This window comes from Heloderma suspectum, chromosome 6 (assembly GCF_057233095.1).
Source record: "Heloderma suspectum isolate Gila_16-S chromosome 6, 16-S_ref, whole genome shotgun sequence".
NCBI classification, from domain to species: Eukaryota; Metazoa; Chordata; class Lepidosauria; order Squamata; family Helodermatidae; genus Heloderma; species Heloderma suspectum.
Genome location: NC_139463.1, coordinates 96,203,297 through 96,217,828, shown reverse-complemented (window position 1 = coordinate 96,217,828; position 14,532 = coordinate 96,203,297). Strand labels below are relative to the sequence as shown.

At 46.2% G+C, this 14,532-nt stretch overlaps 1 protein-coding gene across 8 annotated transcripts in view; it reads right to left on the bottom strand.

The window, feature by feature from the left end:
* GREP1 (glycine rich extracellular protein 1) overlaps nt 1–14,532 on the bottom strand; it is a 38,166-nt gene that overhangs the window by 7,008 nt on the left and 16,626 nt on the right. For 4 of the 8 annotated variants that reach the window (XM_084805239.1, XM_084805241.1, XM_084805242.1 and 1 more), the window contains exons 6-12: nt 12,412–12,456; nt 10,440–10,472; nt 9,300–9,356; nt 8,262–8,327; nt 6,946–7,014; nt 4,919–4,984; nt 3,288–3,371 (exon numbers count right to left, since the gene is read on the bottom strand). In XM_084805239.1, coding sequence (XP_084661365.1) covers nt 3,288–3,371; nt 4,919–4,984; nt 6,946–7,014; nt 8,262–8,327; nt 9,300–9,356; nt 10,440–10,472; nt 12,412–12,456 — 420 coding nt within the window. Of the gene's footprint in view, nt 1–2,474; nt 2,553–3,287; nt 3,372–4,918; nt 4,985–6,945; nt 7,015–8,261; nt 8,328–9,299; nt 9,357–10,439; nt 10,473–12,411; nt 12,457–14,532 lie in introns of all 8 variants that reach the window. The other 4 variants (XM_084805240.1, XM_084805244.1, XM_084805238.1 and 1 more) reach the window with 3 other exon arrangements.

Here is a 14,532-nt window from a genome sequence, read left to right as displayed (position 1 = left end):
GTTTTTAGCTTCTGTCTGTGAGCTAGGTGGTTTACAAGGGAAGGCTGCCTCATGGGTTGCTCTCAGTCCACCCCAGAAGTTCAGCCTAACTTCCCATCAGGACCACAGGCTGCCATCAAAAGCTGTCTTCTCCTGGCTCTCCTTCCTACCCTATCCTCACTAGGGTTGCCACCAGTTGTGGTTTTCCTTGACAGATGCACTGTGCTTTTAACTGCTTAGGGCTTCTCAACATCAGTTTTTTTATCCCACAACTTTACTGGGAGTTCCATATGCTTTGTGGGATTAAGATCTGCTCCTTCACACACAGTTCCTGGGTTTTGTCCCCAAAGGATTGGCTTTATCTGCAAGTTCTATATGTTTCATTATACAGCCACTAGATGGCACTGTTGTTATAGCACCACTTCCTCTTTACACACTCAAATTCAAACTGCTTCTTTTTATTACCTCATTACTTCTGTTTCAACTAAAGCTGCGGAAATGATCTGAAAGCATGGAAGAGGTGCAGGAGGTTGATGATGTATGTAAACGAGCTGCAAACTTCTGTGAGTAACCAGTCTCAATTGCAGGATAAAAGCCACATGTGGAGAAGCTCTTAGAGATATTTTTAAATATGGACAGCAGTATATAAATCTGTTAAAGGTGCAATCCTATACATGTTTAGACAGAAAAAAGTCCTTCAACTCTCAGTATTGTAGAATGCTGGGAATTGTAGAATTTTTTCCTGTCTAAACAGGCATAGTATTATGCCATAAATAAATGAATAAAATAAACTGCTGCATGACAGGCAGACATTCAATAAGTATAACTTTCCCCATCACAACATCAGCTGTACTTCTGCCTGCCATGCACTGGCTAGAAGCACAGAGCCTCTGTCTGGGAAGAAGGTTACTCCCCATCTCTCTGTAAGAAGTAACACTTATCAAACAGATGGGCAGATGGGATGGGTTGGGGCTAGCAGGGGAAGAGCTGTGTATTCAGATGTGTCCTTTTGTGTGTGTGTGTACATGCATGCGGGTGGGGGCTTCTTTGCCCAATCAAGTACCAATGATGTTGTTATCTCAGGATAAACACGATCACTGAGATAGCAACACCTGCCTACACCAACATGGAATTCCAGGGTATTTCATTCACACGCGCACGCACAGACCTCCTAGTCAGGATGGCCTTGAGTCATTCACGGCATTTCTCTAAAGAACAGCACGCTCCACTGAATACAGCCTTCCCCAAGCTGCTGTCTGCCAGATGTGCTGGACTACAACTCCCATTATGATGGGAGTTGTAGTATAGCACATCTGGTGGACACCAGGTTGGGAAAAGGCTGCCCTAGTAGATGAAAGAAAGTATTGTTTAGCTTGGGATAAAAAGGCGTAAATCAAGAGCTTGCTGATATTGTCCACATTTGATGCCCCCCCCCCCCTTAAAGGGTCTGATAAGATCTACAGCTGCTTAGCAGCAGCAATGCTAAAAAATCACATACCTCCAGAGCATTCATCGGGTCTTCTCTTTCAACAACCTTTACTTTCCCCATTTGCCACTTGAATGTGTAAAATCCATGGGCAAAATGATTTCAGGGAATCTTACCCCAGGATTCCCCAGCCGGTATAAGCACTAAAGTCAGGTTCCTCTGTAGCACCCACACACACACACAATCCTTTGTTGTGACATCAGAACAGGGTTGCCAACTGAACAGAAAAAAGCCTGCTCCTGTGCCTTTAACAGGTAGCTTGATCTGCAGAAATTGGGCAGGGGAAGATTTTCATGGCAAGCAAGTAAGGGCTATTATCACCTGCTAATGTCTGTTGCTCATGCTGCTGTTAAAGTTACAGGAGTAGGGGCTGATAAAAGTTGGAAACCTTGTATCAAAGACCCATGCTGCACCAGTCAACTCTTTCAGTCTTCTGTGGCTAATTTATATGCCACTGTTCTGATGGGTAGTTGATATGATGAATGAGATGCAGAGACAAAGTGGTCACTACAGTTGTCTTCAACACCCTTCTTGCAAATGTCTGATGTTTTGTAAAATGTCTATAAAATGCTTCCCTTTTGTCAAATTTTAGACTATAGGCTTCCTGGGGCAGAAACCAGTTCTTGTCGTTATGCCCTGAAACACTGTGCACATTGACAGCATAATAACAATAGCAATGTAAACATTTCCAACTGCTAATATGGAGGCATGCCTCATATACTCCTGAAAGGTTTGCTTCCTATCCATTCAGCTTGGTGAACTGTTTTGTGAAATCTCAAAGCTTGCGTGTTTCCACACAAAACTAAACTTGAGTAAGTCCAATAAGAGATATCATTTTATCTCTTTGGTATCTACAGTTTTGGGGGACCAACCACCATTACCTGAACCAAAACTGGTCATATAACTAGACCTCAATATTATTTCCCAAAACATACTGCTTTTTAGCAGATGGATGTGCTTTAAGTCCTACCTTTACATTCTGTGACCAGGTGGCCTCTCTTTTACCTACCGTTTTTAACTTCAGCTGGGTCTAGTCTGATCCCACCTGAACTTCCAGGTTGAGCTCCATAGGGATTTTGGGGAGCTCCTGGAAGGCATGAGAGGAAGAAGAGGGGGAGGCCAAGGGGATATTATTACCCACACCACCAAAACCAGGTCCCTCTTCCACCTCACCCCAAGTCCTGGAGAAACCTCACCTCTTGCCGTGGTATGCAACCATCTGCAGTCAGTATGAATTTACAACCTAGGATTAATTCAGTCACAACCAGGGATGTGTATGCTAGAGAAATGAAAATTCTATGCCAATTCTGTGCCAAGAAAAGTAGATTTCTGCAAGCTGAATGTGTTATGCAAATTAAAGAGATTTGCATGTGTGTGTCCTGTTTTGCATAATTGGTTCTGCTCCTGATGATGGCAGTGAAGCGTAAAAAGCTATGAAGGCTACATCAGCCCTACCCACTGGTTACAGCACCTGCTCTGTCCACATACTTCCAAGCTTATTTTCACAGACCATCATAAGGTCTAGAACAGGAATGGGGAACCTCTTGCCCGCAGGCTTATCCGGACCCATGGGGATTCCCCATCTGGCCCCAAAGCTTCTTTCACTATTATCTCTGATTACTGATTGGAGAGAAGAGGGCATTTAAAGGCAATTAACCTTTAAATACCCTGCAAAGAATCAAGTTGTTGCAAAGACTTTGAGCTGTGGGGTTTGTAGGGATGAGACCTGTTGCAGCACTTGACTCAAAATGCTGTTTGTTTCTGCACACTTGTGCAGAGCACAAGCAGCCCTAGCCACAAACTACCTTGCTTCCCAACTTACCATATCTTCCAGCACCATAATCACCTCCCAGGCCAGCAGCCTCTGGCTGCTGTGGTTGCCCGCTGTATGGGAGCTGCCCTGCCCCTGTGATATGGATGGGAGTCAGAAGAAGGACAAGAGAAAGCCATTAGATGTAACAAAGAGACTCTCCTATGCTGCCACCCTGTCTTCTCACATAAGAACATGCTGGATCAGACCAAGGGCCCATCTAGTTCAGCATTTTGTTCACACAGTGGCCACCCAACTGCCCCCGGAAAACCCACAAGCAAGACATGAGTGCAACAGCATTCTCCTGCCCATGTTCCCCAGCAACTGGGGTACATAGGCATACAGCCTCTGAAAGTGGAGATAGCATAGAGGCATCAGGACTGGTTGTCATTGATAGCCTTCTCCTTTATGAATTTGTCCAATCCCATTTTAGAACCATCCAAATTGGTGGCCATCACTACGTCTTGTGGACGTGAATTCCATAGTTTAACTATGCATGGTGTGAAGAAGTCCTTCCTTTGTCCTGAATCTCCCACCAATCAGCTTCATGGGATGACCCCGGGTTCTAGTATTATGAGAGAGGGAGAAAAATGTCACTCTATACACATCCTCCACACCATGTATAATTTTGTAGACCTCTATCATGTCTCCCCCTACTTGCCTTTTTCCTAAGCTAAACAGCCCCAGATGTTGTAACCTTTCCTCACAGGGGAGTTGTTCCAGCCCCTTTATCTTTTTAAGTTGTCCTTCCCTGCACTTTTTGTAACTCTACAATATATTCTTTAGGTGTGGTGACCAGAACTGTACACAGTATTCCACGTGTAGTCACACTATAGATTTGTATAAGGGCAGTATGACCTTGGGAGGTTTTTTTTCAATTCCTTTCCTAATTATGCCTAACATGGAATTTTTTCACAGCAGCCGCACACTGGATCGACATTTACATCAAGCTGTCTACCACACCCCCAAGATCTCTTTCTTAAGGCAGATCTGCAAATTCTCTCCCATTGACACAATATACTTGAACTGATTAACAGAGCAATCCTAGACATGTCTACTCAGAAGTAATTTCCATTAAGTTCAGTGGAGCCTACTCCCAGGTATATGGTTGCAGCCTTAATGGCCGTTCCTTCTCTCTAGGGAACTGTAGCTCTAGGACAGCCTATCTCAACCTGGTTCCCTCCAGATGCTTTGGACTACAGCTCCCAGCATTCTGACCATTAACCATGCTGTCTGGGGCTGATGGGAGTTGAAGTCCAATACCTCTAGAGGACACCAGGCTATTCTAAAGGCAAAGGCTATTCTAGGAAGTCCGGGTTTCTCCCACAGGGAATTCTCATCACGCTCGCCAAACTACAGGATTTGTTGCAGGAAAGCATGAGAGATAAACAGGTATGAAACCAATATAAACTTGCAATGTAGCTATGCCAAGGTCACTTTCACCTTCGCTGAGGTTTCTGAAACCATCTAGGCGGCAATGAAGGCATGTCCCTGTCCCCCCGCTCCCACGTGTGCTGGTTAAAGCTAAGCACTTTGCGAGTCAGTTCAGCTCTGCTTCAAGCTGAACAAAAAGTCCGCCAGGTTGTCTAAGCTTGAGGAGGAAGGCTGCTTTTCTGTAAAAATGGCACTGCCTGAAGACTCACCTCCATATTTGGCAGCAGCGGGATCGCTAGCGGGTCCTAACTGACTGCCGTAGGGAGACTGGGCACCTGCAAACAGGACACACACCCGAAGTATTCAGTACAAACCCTCTCCTTCCCTCAGAACCTGGTGGGAGTTAAGTGACGGTGGGAATCGTTGACACTAAGCAAAATGGAGACCCGTGATCAGATCTGAGATTTTAAGGCAAATGCAGCTTCAGAGGAGCGGGATTTGATTCAGACTGGGGCCACAGCAGCGGGAGGAAGGGGAGTAGACACTTCTACCACTGTGCCATTTTCCAGTCCAAATTGCCCCTTCCCTTGGAGCTGTGATTTGCCCCACAGGGCAAAGAGGAGCTTCAGGGGGATAATCTCAACTGGGAAACTAGTGCAGGGAAGGGGTGGGGAGAGCCAGCCCCTCTCACCCCAGTGCTCCAGCCCTGATCCAGATCTAGACCCACGTGTGCATGGGCTGTGTTTGATTCACTCTTTTAAAAGGCTGGGACATCTAATCATGGATCTCACAGGAATGTAGAAAGTATACCAGGTCAGGCTGCCTACCTAGGTCAGGGGTGCAGAACTTCAGGTCCAGGAGCCATACCAGGCCTCTGGGGTTCCCCAGAGGTCATGCTCCCTTCCCCCAAACCACCGATTGCTTGATGGTTTCTCGGCTTTTGTGCAGCATTTTCCCTCATTCTAAGAGGCTCTCCTAAATTTTAGTTACTGGCAGAAAGGGCTTTAAGCTAAAATAGGTTGGGATCTTTTGTTCTTTGGCCCCACCCCTTTTGCCCCACCCACCACTGGAACGTGGCCCCTGAGAGCTTCTCTGAAATGCGATTTGGCCCTTGAGCTGAAAGAGGGTCAACATCCCTGATACAGATATCATCCATCTATTCTCTACTCTCCATGGTCTCTACTCTCCATGCTCAGTCCTGCTACCCTTTTAACTGAAGATGCCAGTAATTGATGCTGGGACCTCCTATGTGCAAAATCTGTGCTCCATCATGGAGTTATCACCCTCCCTAAAACAGATCGTTCCATTGGCATGTGGGCTTTTTCCCACCTGGATGAGACTTGAACCTGTGTCTCAGGGGGGCCTGTGCCAAGCCGCATGTGTCTTGTGGCACATGTCTTGGATCTTACACCAACATTTCTAGTTCAGCCCTTTGTGAGAAGGCCAAGGCACTTTTCACATGCTCAGAAGTACTACCTCCTAAGCTCTACTTCACCTCTTCTGCAGCTCAGCCTCAGGGCACTGAAACTAATTTTTGGAGCTGAGCTCAAGTAAGCATTGTTTACGTTAACTCCTGTAACCTGTTTCTTTCTTCCCCTCTACTGATGAAATTTTATCTTCCCTTATGTAGCTTCATCCTAAATTCCTTCCCCCATCATTACCAAGATAATGGTCTCTCCTGGCATGAACCTACCCATATACTATGTTCATAATCTAAGGCCCTCCCCAGGTGCCTCCTCCAAAGGTGGCTGAGAAGCTGGCAACAAGGGAGAGGGCCTTCTCAGTGGTGACCCCCTGCCCCCCGCTGACTATGGAACAATCTCCCCAGTGCAGCCCACCTCATGCCAACATTGTTATCTTTTCGGTGTCAGGTTAAAATCCTCCTCTACTCTCAGGCATTTGGCAGCGTATGGTAAGGTTTTTAGTTGGGTCTTGGGATTTCTTATTGTTGATTATTATAATTGTTTAGACAGAGACAGAGAGAGAGACAGACAGACGTGTGTGTGTGTTGTTTATATGTTTGTATGTAAATGGTTTTTATATTATGTACAATATTATATTTTTAAGGTTTTAATCTTTGTAAACAACCCAGAGAGCTTTGGCTATTGGCCGATGAAATGAAATGTAGTGGCCAGTGTTGCATTTGGACCTGGGATAATTCCTCACTGGGTAGCCTTGAGCAAATCACCATCTCTCAGCCTAACCTACGTCACAGATTTGTTGTGCTAAAATGCCACCCTAAGCCCCTTGGAAGAAGGAAGAGAAATAAATATGATACATTAATAGAACGCATTACCATTACCGTTACCATATCCGCCTGGGTGAGAACCAGCACCCGGAAATCCATTCCCTCCAGCTCCATAGCCTGGAAAAGAAAAAGACATCAGATCTTTGTGGTTTGCCTAACCCACCTGGAAACTGAACCCAGGATCCTTTACCGCAGGGGTGGGAAACTTGTAGGCTGGATGTTTTGGCCTGCAACACCCATCATCCCTCACCCTTAGCTATGCTGGCTAATGCTAATGGGAGTTGTGGGCCAAAACACCTGGAGGGCACTAGACTGCCCTCTAACTACCCCCCTACTCTAGAGAAGCCTTCCCCAACCTGGAACCCTCCAGATGTTTTCAACTGCCTCTCCCATAATTGCCAGCCAGCATGGCTAATGGTCAGGAATGCCGGGAGCTGTGGTCCAAAACATATGGAGGGCACTAGACTGGGGAAAGCTGCTCAGGAGAGTAGCCCCTGTAGAGCAGATGGATTCAGATGAAGAATGCTGCAATGATCCCAAGGGGCTTTCTCTCCATATGTTGGTCAACAGCGCATCTACTGGACACATGTCGTCATTGCTGCAAGCGATGCCCAACAAGTCTGTGCTTTTGAACGGATAACATGATGGACTACCAGTGGAGGGTCATAGTTTGCAGGCAACAACAATTTGGATTGGCTTTGTGAAAAGCATATTTTCCTTTGGCAGATAACTGTCCCAAACGTGTGATGCCGGCGTACGAGAACATGGGGATAGGCAGTAAACTAAAAGGGCAAATTTTGCATAGTAGTGTGGGCATAAGGAGCTGCCTTATATCCCAAGTCAAACCAACGGTCCACCCAGCCCAGTACTGTCTATGCCGGGAGAGCTCAACCACGGGCCTGCGGGCCAAATCTGGTTTCTCCAGACGGCCACGGCCACTTTCCCTCGACCACCGATCATTTGGTGGCTTCCCAGATCTTGCACTGCTTCCCCCACCATTCTGAAAGGTTGAAATATCCTTCTCAAAGCTTAGTTCCTGGAGGGAAGAGCTCCTAAGCTAAAATGTGCTAGTATTTTGGCAACCCCCTCTTGCCCAGCCCACCACTGAAATGCAGCCCTCCAGAGCTTCTCTGAAATGGAATTTGGCCCTTGGGCTGGGCAGTGCAGGCAGGTGTTTCTGCACCTTGGATGGCTCCTTTAGAGTTCTGACTGGTTCTGACTGAAACCCAGAGCGGATTCACCGCCCCACTGACCTCGGAGCCACCAGCCTCTGCTGCTAGGACCAAGGGCACCTCTGTCACTAACCACATTTGACTCCTTCTGACCCAGTGCAGTGTGATCTTCTGGGTACATTATTCTCTCACCGTTGCTGTAGCCATTCTGGACACCGTCGCTTGGGTAGCCTCCGGCTCCAAAGCCACCTGGATAGGCTGTTGAACAAAGCATGGAGAAAACAGAAAAACCAGTCACACACACAGAGAGAAATGGCCGCTCCTCTTCCTTCTTTTCCTCCCCTGTCCTGGCCTATGCAAGTCAAGCAAGAGGGTGCCGTTGCACTCATGTCCTGCTTCTGGGCTTCCCATTGGGACATCTGGCTGGCCACTTTGGAAACAGGATGCTGGGCCGGGTAGCCTTTGGACTCATCCAGTACGGCATTCCTTAGGTTCTTCAGTCATAATTTACCCAGCTTTCCCCAACCTGGTGCCCTCCAGGTGTGATGGACTACATCTCCCAGAAGCCTCAGCCAGCATGGCCAATGATCATGATGATGGGATTTGTAATCCAAAACACCTGGAGGGCACCACGTTGCCTGCCTCTGCTCTATACATTCTACACTGGGGGGATTCTGGGAGGTGTAGTCCAACACATCTGGAGGGCACCAGGATGGGGAAGGCTGATTGAAGCCATGGCCTCAGATGGCAGGTTTCATCTGGAATACTCAGACTAATAAGAGATTGCTTCTGAACATATCCAGAGTGCCTTTCCTGTACTAATGAGGAAGAAGCTCTAGAGCAGAGGACTTGTTTTCCTGGGGCCAGCCCCAGATGTTTTGCTGCCTGAGTCAAAGGACAAAATGGGGCCCCTTCCACCTACAGCAGCTGAGGGGACTGTCAGCTGAAACTTACTTCAACACTGGGATGGGATATACCACCCTCCAGCACACCTGAGGCAGCAGGCTAGTTTAGGGGCCCCAAGATACAGCTGTAGGATATACAGGAAGCTGTCATTGCTGTCCCTCAGCATCTGCTACCAGAGGCAGTTGCCTTACTCTGCCTAATGGTAGGGCCAGTCCTGTGTTTTCCAAACACGGTTGAGCCCCATCACTTCTCTTTAGAGGAACAAACCCTTAGGAAAGCTCCCAGCAACTCTCTAGCAGCTGTGAATACCTTCTTCTAGCTTACCCTGCTGTGTTCCTACAGCTTGGTAGCCAGCGGCACTGGTCCCTGCCCCATAACCTGCTGAGAGAGAGAGAAATATAGGTAGGTATCATTCTCTTTGCGTGAATCAGCATGGATGTCAAAGGCTGGTGTGAAGGTTGTGATATTCTCCGTACTTCAGCTCAGAATGGGGCTTGGCAAGCCTAGCTATATTCTTAAACATTTGGAATATAGATTGTTGTCTTCCTAGCCTAATTTTGAAATTCTAACCACATCACACTCCCAGTCACATCAGCAGCAGCTCAATGGGGTCTGAAAACCTCCTACCAGCCCTCTCCTCACATACTGTGTTGGTGTTTGCATAATATGGACATTTATTCTGTGGCGATGGATAGGGACGGCGAAAAAATCTGCAACAGATTCTAATGAGTTCGGATTTCTATGAATCTGATCTGTGCATTATGCAGTGAATGGGCTTTTTCCAAGTCATGCGGATTCTGAGGACTTGCAGACTGTTTTTGCAGTCTTGTGATAATGCACATCAACACTAATGCACATTTGAGCCAATGTGCATTTGCACTGATGAGCATTTGAGGAAATGGAACAAAATTCTCGTACATCCCTTAAAAAAATCTGATTCCATCAACATGCCGATGCTGATTCCATCAACATGCCAACGTTGGAATGAAAGACACTTGACAATCCATGAAACATAGAAGGAACAAATTTCACAGAATCTGTACATCCCTAGCTATGGGTGGCAGGAAAGAAATAGCAAAGAGAGCAGGGACTCTCTTGTGGGGGCATGAGGCTAAGGGAAAGAAATGGGGAGGGAAGATCTCTGCAGAGCTGCAAAGGAAGTGAGGGAGAGAAGAGGTGGGACAGTTTGGAGGAAAGTGGGTTAGAGAGGAGCAAAGGAACATTATAGGCTAGGAACTTGCACTTCCAGTTATGAGGGGTCAGGATGCAGCAGATGGATTTTATGGACTAGGAACTTGCTTTTATTTTAAAACAACAGCAGAGATTCTCTGAATGATTAATTCTGTACATGTACAGAATTGCAGCACACATAATAGCATGGCCCAGATGCAGTGGAAGGAACTGGGGCCCTCAAGTGTTCAGAGAAGAACCCACTAGAAAATGTGATGGCCACAGAACTATTACCTGCTTTAGAAGGCTTTCCTCTTGCTCCAAGGCCTGTGGGATAAGGCAAGAGTGAGTGAGTCAGGCCAGAAAGCTAGGCAGAAAGTTTAGGAGAAGGTTTATGTAAGTTACATTAAAAAAAACTCCAAACCCTGCATTAGGAACACCTGAATTCAATGGTCTTCATACATTGTGCAAATTAAATATATTTGCATATATGTGCTGACTTTGCATAATCCTGTTTTCAGTAACCTTGGGGGTAAAGAGCTATGTGGGGTACTCAAATCCTGCTTTGTAGTCACACTGAAAATCCTACTGAGACCCTCTGTAGTTTCTGCAAGTTTACCAGACATTGCCCACAGCCATTATGGACTAGAAGCTTGTTTGTTTTTTAAATGAAAACAGAAAACAGAACAGTATGATGCATTTTCCACCTGGCATCACAGCTTATACACTGCCCCGATTAAGGTCTTAGTGGAATACCTCTAACCTTTCACAAATAAAAATGCAGGTATACTTGTAATACCCATGTTATCATACTAAAGATTGCTCCCTTTCCTCATTTTACATTGCCAAAGCTGTACCCTGCTTTCTATGTGCCATATTTATTTACTCCACTATAGCATGTCCTTTGAGGATTTAATGCTCAAGACAGCGTTTGATCCACTGCTCGAAGACAGATTAGGAAAGCACAGATGTCTTTCACAGATGACAGGATCTCTTCTCGATCAGCCCAGAGTGCAGGACATGGAATTATGGGCTCAAGTTACAGGAAGCCAGATTCTGGCTGAACATTTCTGACTGTTGGAGCAATACGACAATGGAACCAATTCCCTAGGGAGATAGTGGGCTCTCCCACACTGGAGGCATTCAAGGTGAAGCTGGACAGCCATCTGTCAGGGATGCTTTGACTTGGATTCTTACATTGAGCAGGGGGTTGGACTTGATGGTCTTATAGGCCCCTTCCAACTCTACTATTCTATGATTCTGTGATTCTATGTCTGAGAATACTGATCTCAGAGGCCAAGGCATACCTCAGGATGTGCAGGGTGTGAAACTGCCATGCTCCATGTGGTGTCCTAAGTATTCATGTGCAGGCATTTACAGCCATGTGTGCTAGAGACAAGCGGTTGATCCAGATTTAGTCATACTTAGAATAGACCAATTGAAGTTGAAGGGATTTAATTTAGTCTTGACTAACAAAAGTCCCACTGATTTCAGTGAGTCTACTCTAAGTATGACTAAATCTGGATCCGAGCCAAGATACATCTACCACCACCTCTCTTCCGAAGTATAGCTTCTGGAGATCTTGATGAGGGAGCTAAAATCTTGAAAAATGACATTTTGAGCAATTCACACTAACATTTGAAAAAGGCATCCCCAAAAGTTACAAACTGGGACAGTCTTTTACAAAGGTTGGATACCAGAATTTAGGGTTTGTCCTTGGTAAAGACGGATTTTTTTTTTAAAGGTCTAATTGCTGTGTATGTAATTGTGCAGTTGCTGTTAAGCTGACTTGGGCCAAACACTGGAGTATGTATGAGGGAGAACCACGAAGTTAACATGGACACAACAAAGGGCATTAAAAATAACCTTATGATTTAAAAACCAAAAACAAACATCAAACCCTCATGTAAAAGCATAGAAAAATACGCCAGTGTCCAAAGTCCAGGAAGCCGGTCATTATAGGATTTCACTCCCAAGGTCTTAAAATGAACGAGGCCAGCCAACTTTTTTCTGAAAGGTAAAATAAGCAAAGGGGTGGATGTTTTCGCCAAGAAATGCAGCTGGGTCACTTAGCGGGCCTCTGAGTTTGCTGAAAGACTTGGCAGGCATGTTTTTCTTTTCTTTTTTTAAGGGGATATTCAAGCAAGCCACATTTAGCTGTTGGAATGTTAAGAGGGGAAACAGTAAAGCATTTAAGTGAGGTATTTTTAAAACAGGTAACAAGAGACAGAAGGAAGGCATAAAGGTGTCTGAAGAGGGCACTTACCTCCCAAGGGGAGGCCAGCACGGAGGTAACCAACACCTCTGTAACCTGGAAGACAACACGAGAAAGATGCATCATGAACTACAAGAGAATAGAAACATCATTAAGCAATAACTACATTGGGATTTAAATTAAAAATTGCTCTCTCAAATTCCTACTTTAAATTGGAACTGTACTTAAGCCATCACCTAAGACTCACTGATACATTTTATAGCCGTTGTGGAAAGGATTCACTTACCCAGTTCAACAGATCTCTCAGCCAGGCTGGCCCCACCATAAGGCAGAATGAGGCAGCTGCCTCAGGCAGCAGATTTGGGGTGTCACGAAAGGGCAGCAAATGGTTGGTTGTTTAATTTGCTGCTATTGTATTTTTACTGCAAAGAATGGGGAGAGGTGCTTGTGGGGTTTTCTCTCTCATGCGCCAAAATAACTCAGGCAGGCTTGGGTACTATGCACTTTGACTTGGGGGAGATAGGGGCACCATTTGCTGCTCCGCCTCAGGCAGCAAAATGTCTTAGGTGGACCCTACTCTCAGTTTAGTTTAAAGCGCTATACCTGATGGCATGCGTGAACATTTCAAAAAATGGCTAGATGTTTGTTGTGAGACAAATTTGCTCGAGACCGCAGCTCTCCCACAAACCATGGGGAAACAGCCCCCAGTGTCTTTCTGTGCTGTTCATAGTTATCTGGCTTCTGTTTCCCAGCCTGTGGGTAAGCACCTAATCCTGCAGGGTGACAGAAAAGAGGGATTTGTGCTTTGACCACAAATCGGGGGACTGGCTTCCCAGACCTACAAGGCCTATCCCTTCAGGTTGACTTGCTCTGGTTGCAGGACAAGACAAGCCCTCCTCCGTTTTCCATCACTGCTACAGAAGACCACATATTCTTCTCAGCAATGGGAGAGACCAGGAAGTGAGTCCACTCTTTTTTCAATCAATGCCACATTCTGTAAGCCAAGAACAAACCCTGGTTTACGATCCTGGCTTGTAAAGGGAGCAACAATCCAGGGTCCCATGTTCATATGACATGGTAACCCAAACAATTGCTGTTTTTTTAATCCCAGGTTGGGGAACTGTTTTTCAGCCCAAAGGCCATGTTGCCACCTAGGAAAGCTCTTGGGGGCCACATCCCAGTTGGGCGTGGCCAGAGCCCAGAGGGAGTGTGGCCACCTCTCTCTCTCTCTTTCACACACACACACACACACACACACACACACACACACACAGAGAGAGAGAGAGAGAGAGAGAGAGAGAGCTAGAGTAACTCCCTCTCTGTCCCGGCTGTGGGGAAAGGTGAGGGCACACGAGCCTCTTCTGGGAGGGAGAGGGGGATGCTGGGATGAGGCCACCGTGAGCCAGCTGGGGAAGCCTCATGGGCCTCATCTAGCCTGTGGGTCAGGAGTTCTACCCTTGGTTTAGCCAGTTGCACTAAAGTATGGAGGCCATGTGTCCTCGAGGACAGCCCTCTGTTCGAAGGTCTCTCCTGTCCGGTTCCAGTTTAAAAATAAAGAACTATAAGAACTGTTGCCCATCAAACGTTAGCACCTGAACAGCAGACTGAATAGGCAGGCACACAGGTCACCTGGTCACAGTGATGGTATTTCTATGTAAATTATAAGTCTTTATAAAGTGGCGTCTATACATATAAATTAGCATATGCAAACTTTATGCAAATCCCTGTCTTTTTGTGATGATGCGTTCCCTCTTCTGGGGGCAATTCAGAAGTAGCCACACTATGCTAGCGGGAGGAGTTGAACAGGAGCAAATGGACTGCATGCGCACCCACACTGTTTGTTCGCACCCAATTCTTCAGCGAACCACAATTCTTCAGAATCCTGACATTGCTCTGTGCGAATGCAGTCGCTGATAGACCTGATCTCTATTAATTTATTGAATCCCTTATTAAAACCATCTAAACTAATGGCTATCACCACACCTTGTGGAAACAAATTACGTACACGTTAAGTGGGAAGGTACGCGTTTTGGTCGTGGAATCAACGTCATGGGGTGACCCAGAGGTCTAGCAATTTCACAGCATGCATAGTTTTATAAATCTATCACTTGCCCCCTCCCTTACTAAAGTGAGAAGCCTCAAACTTTTTAGCCCAGCCTTCCCAAACCTGGT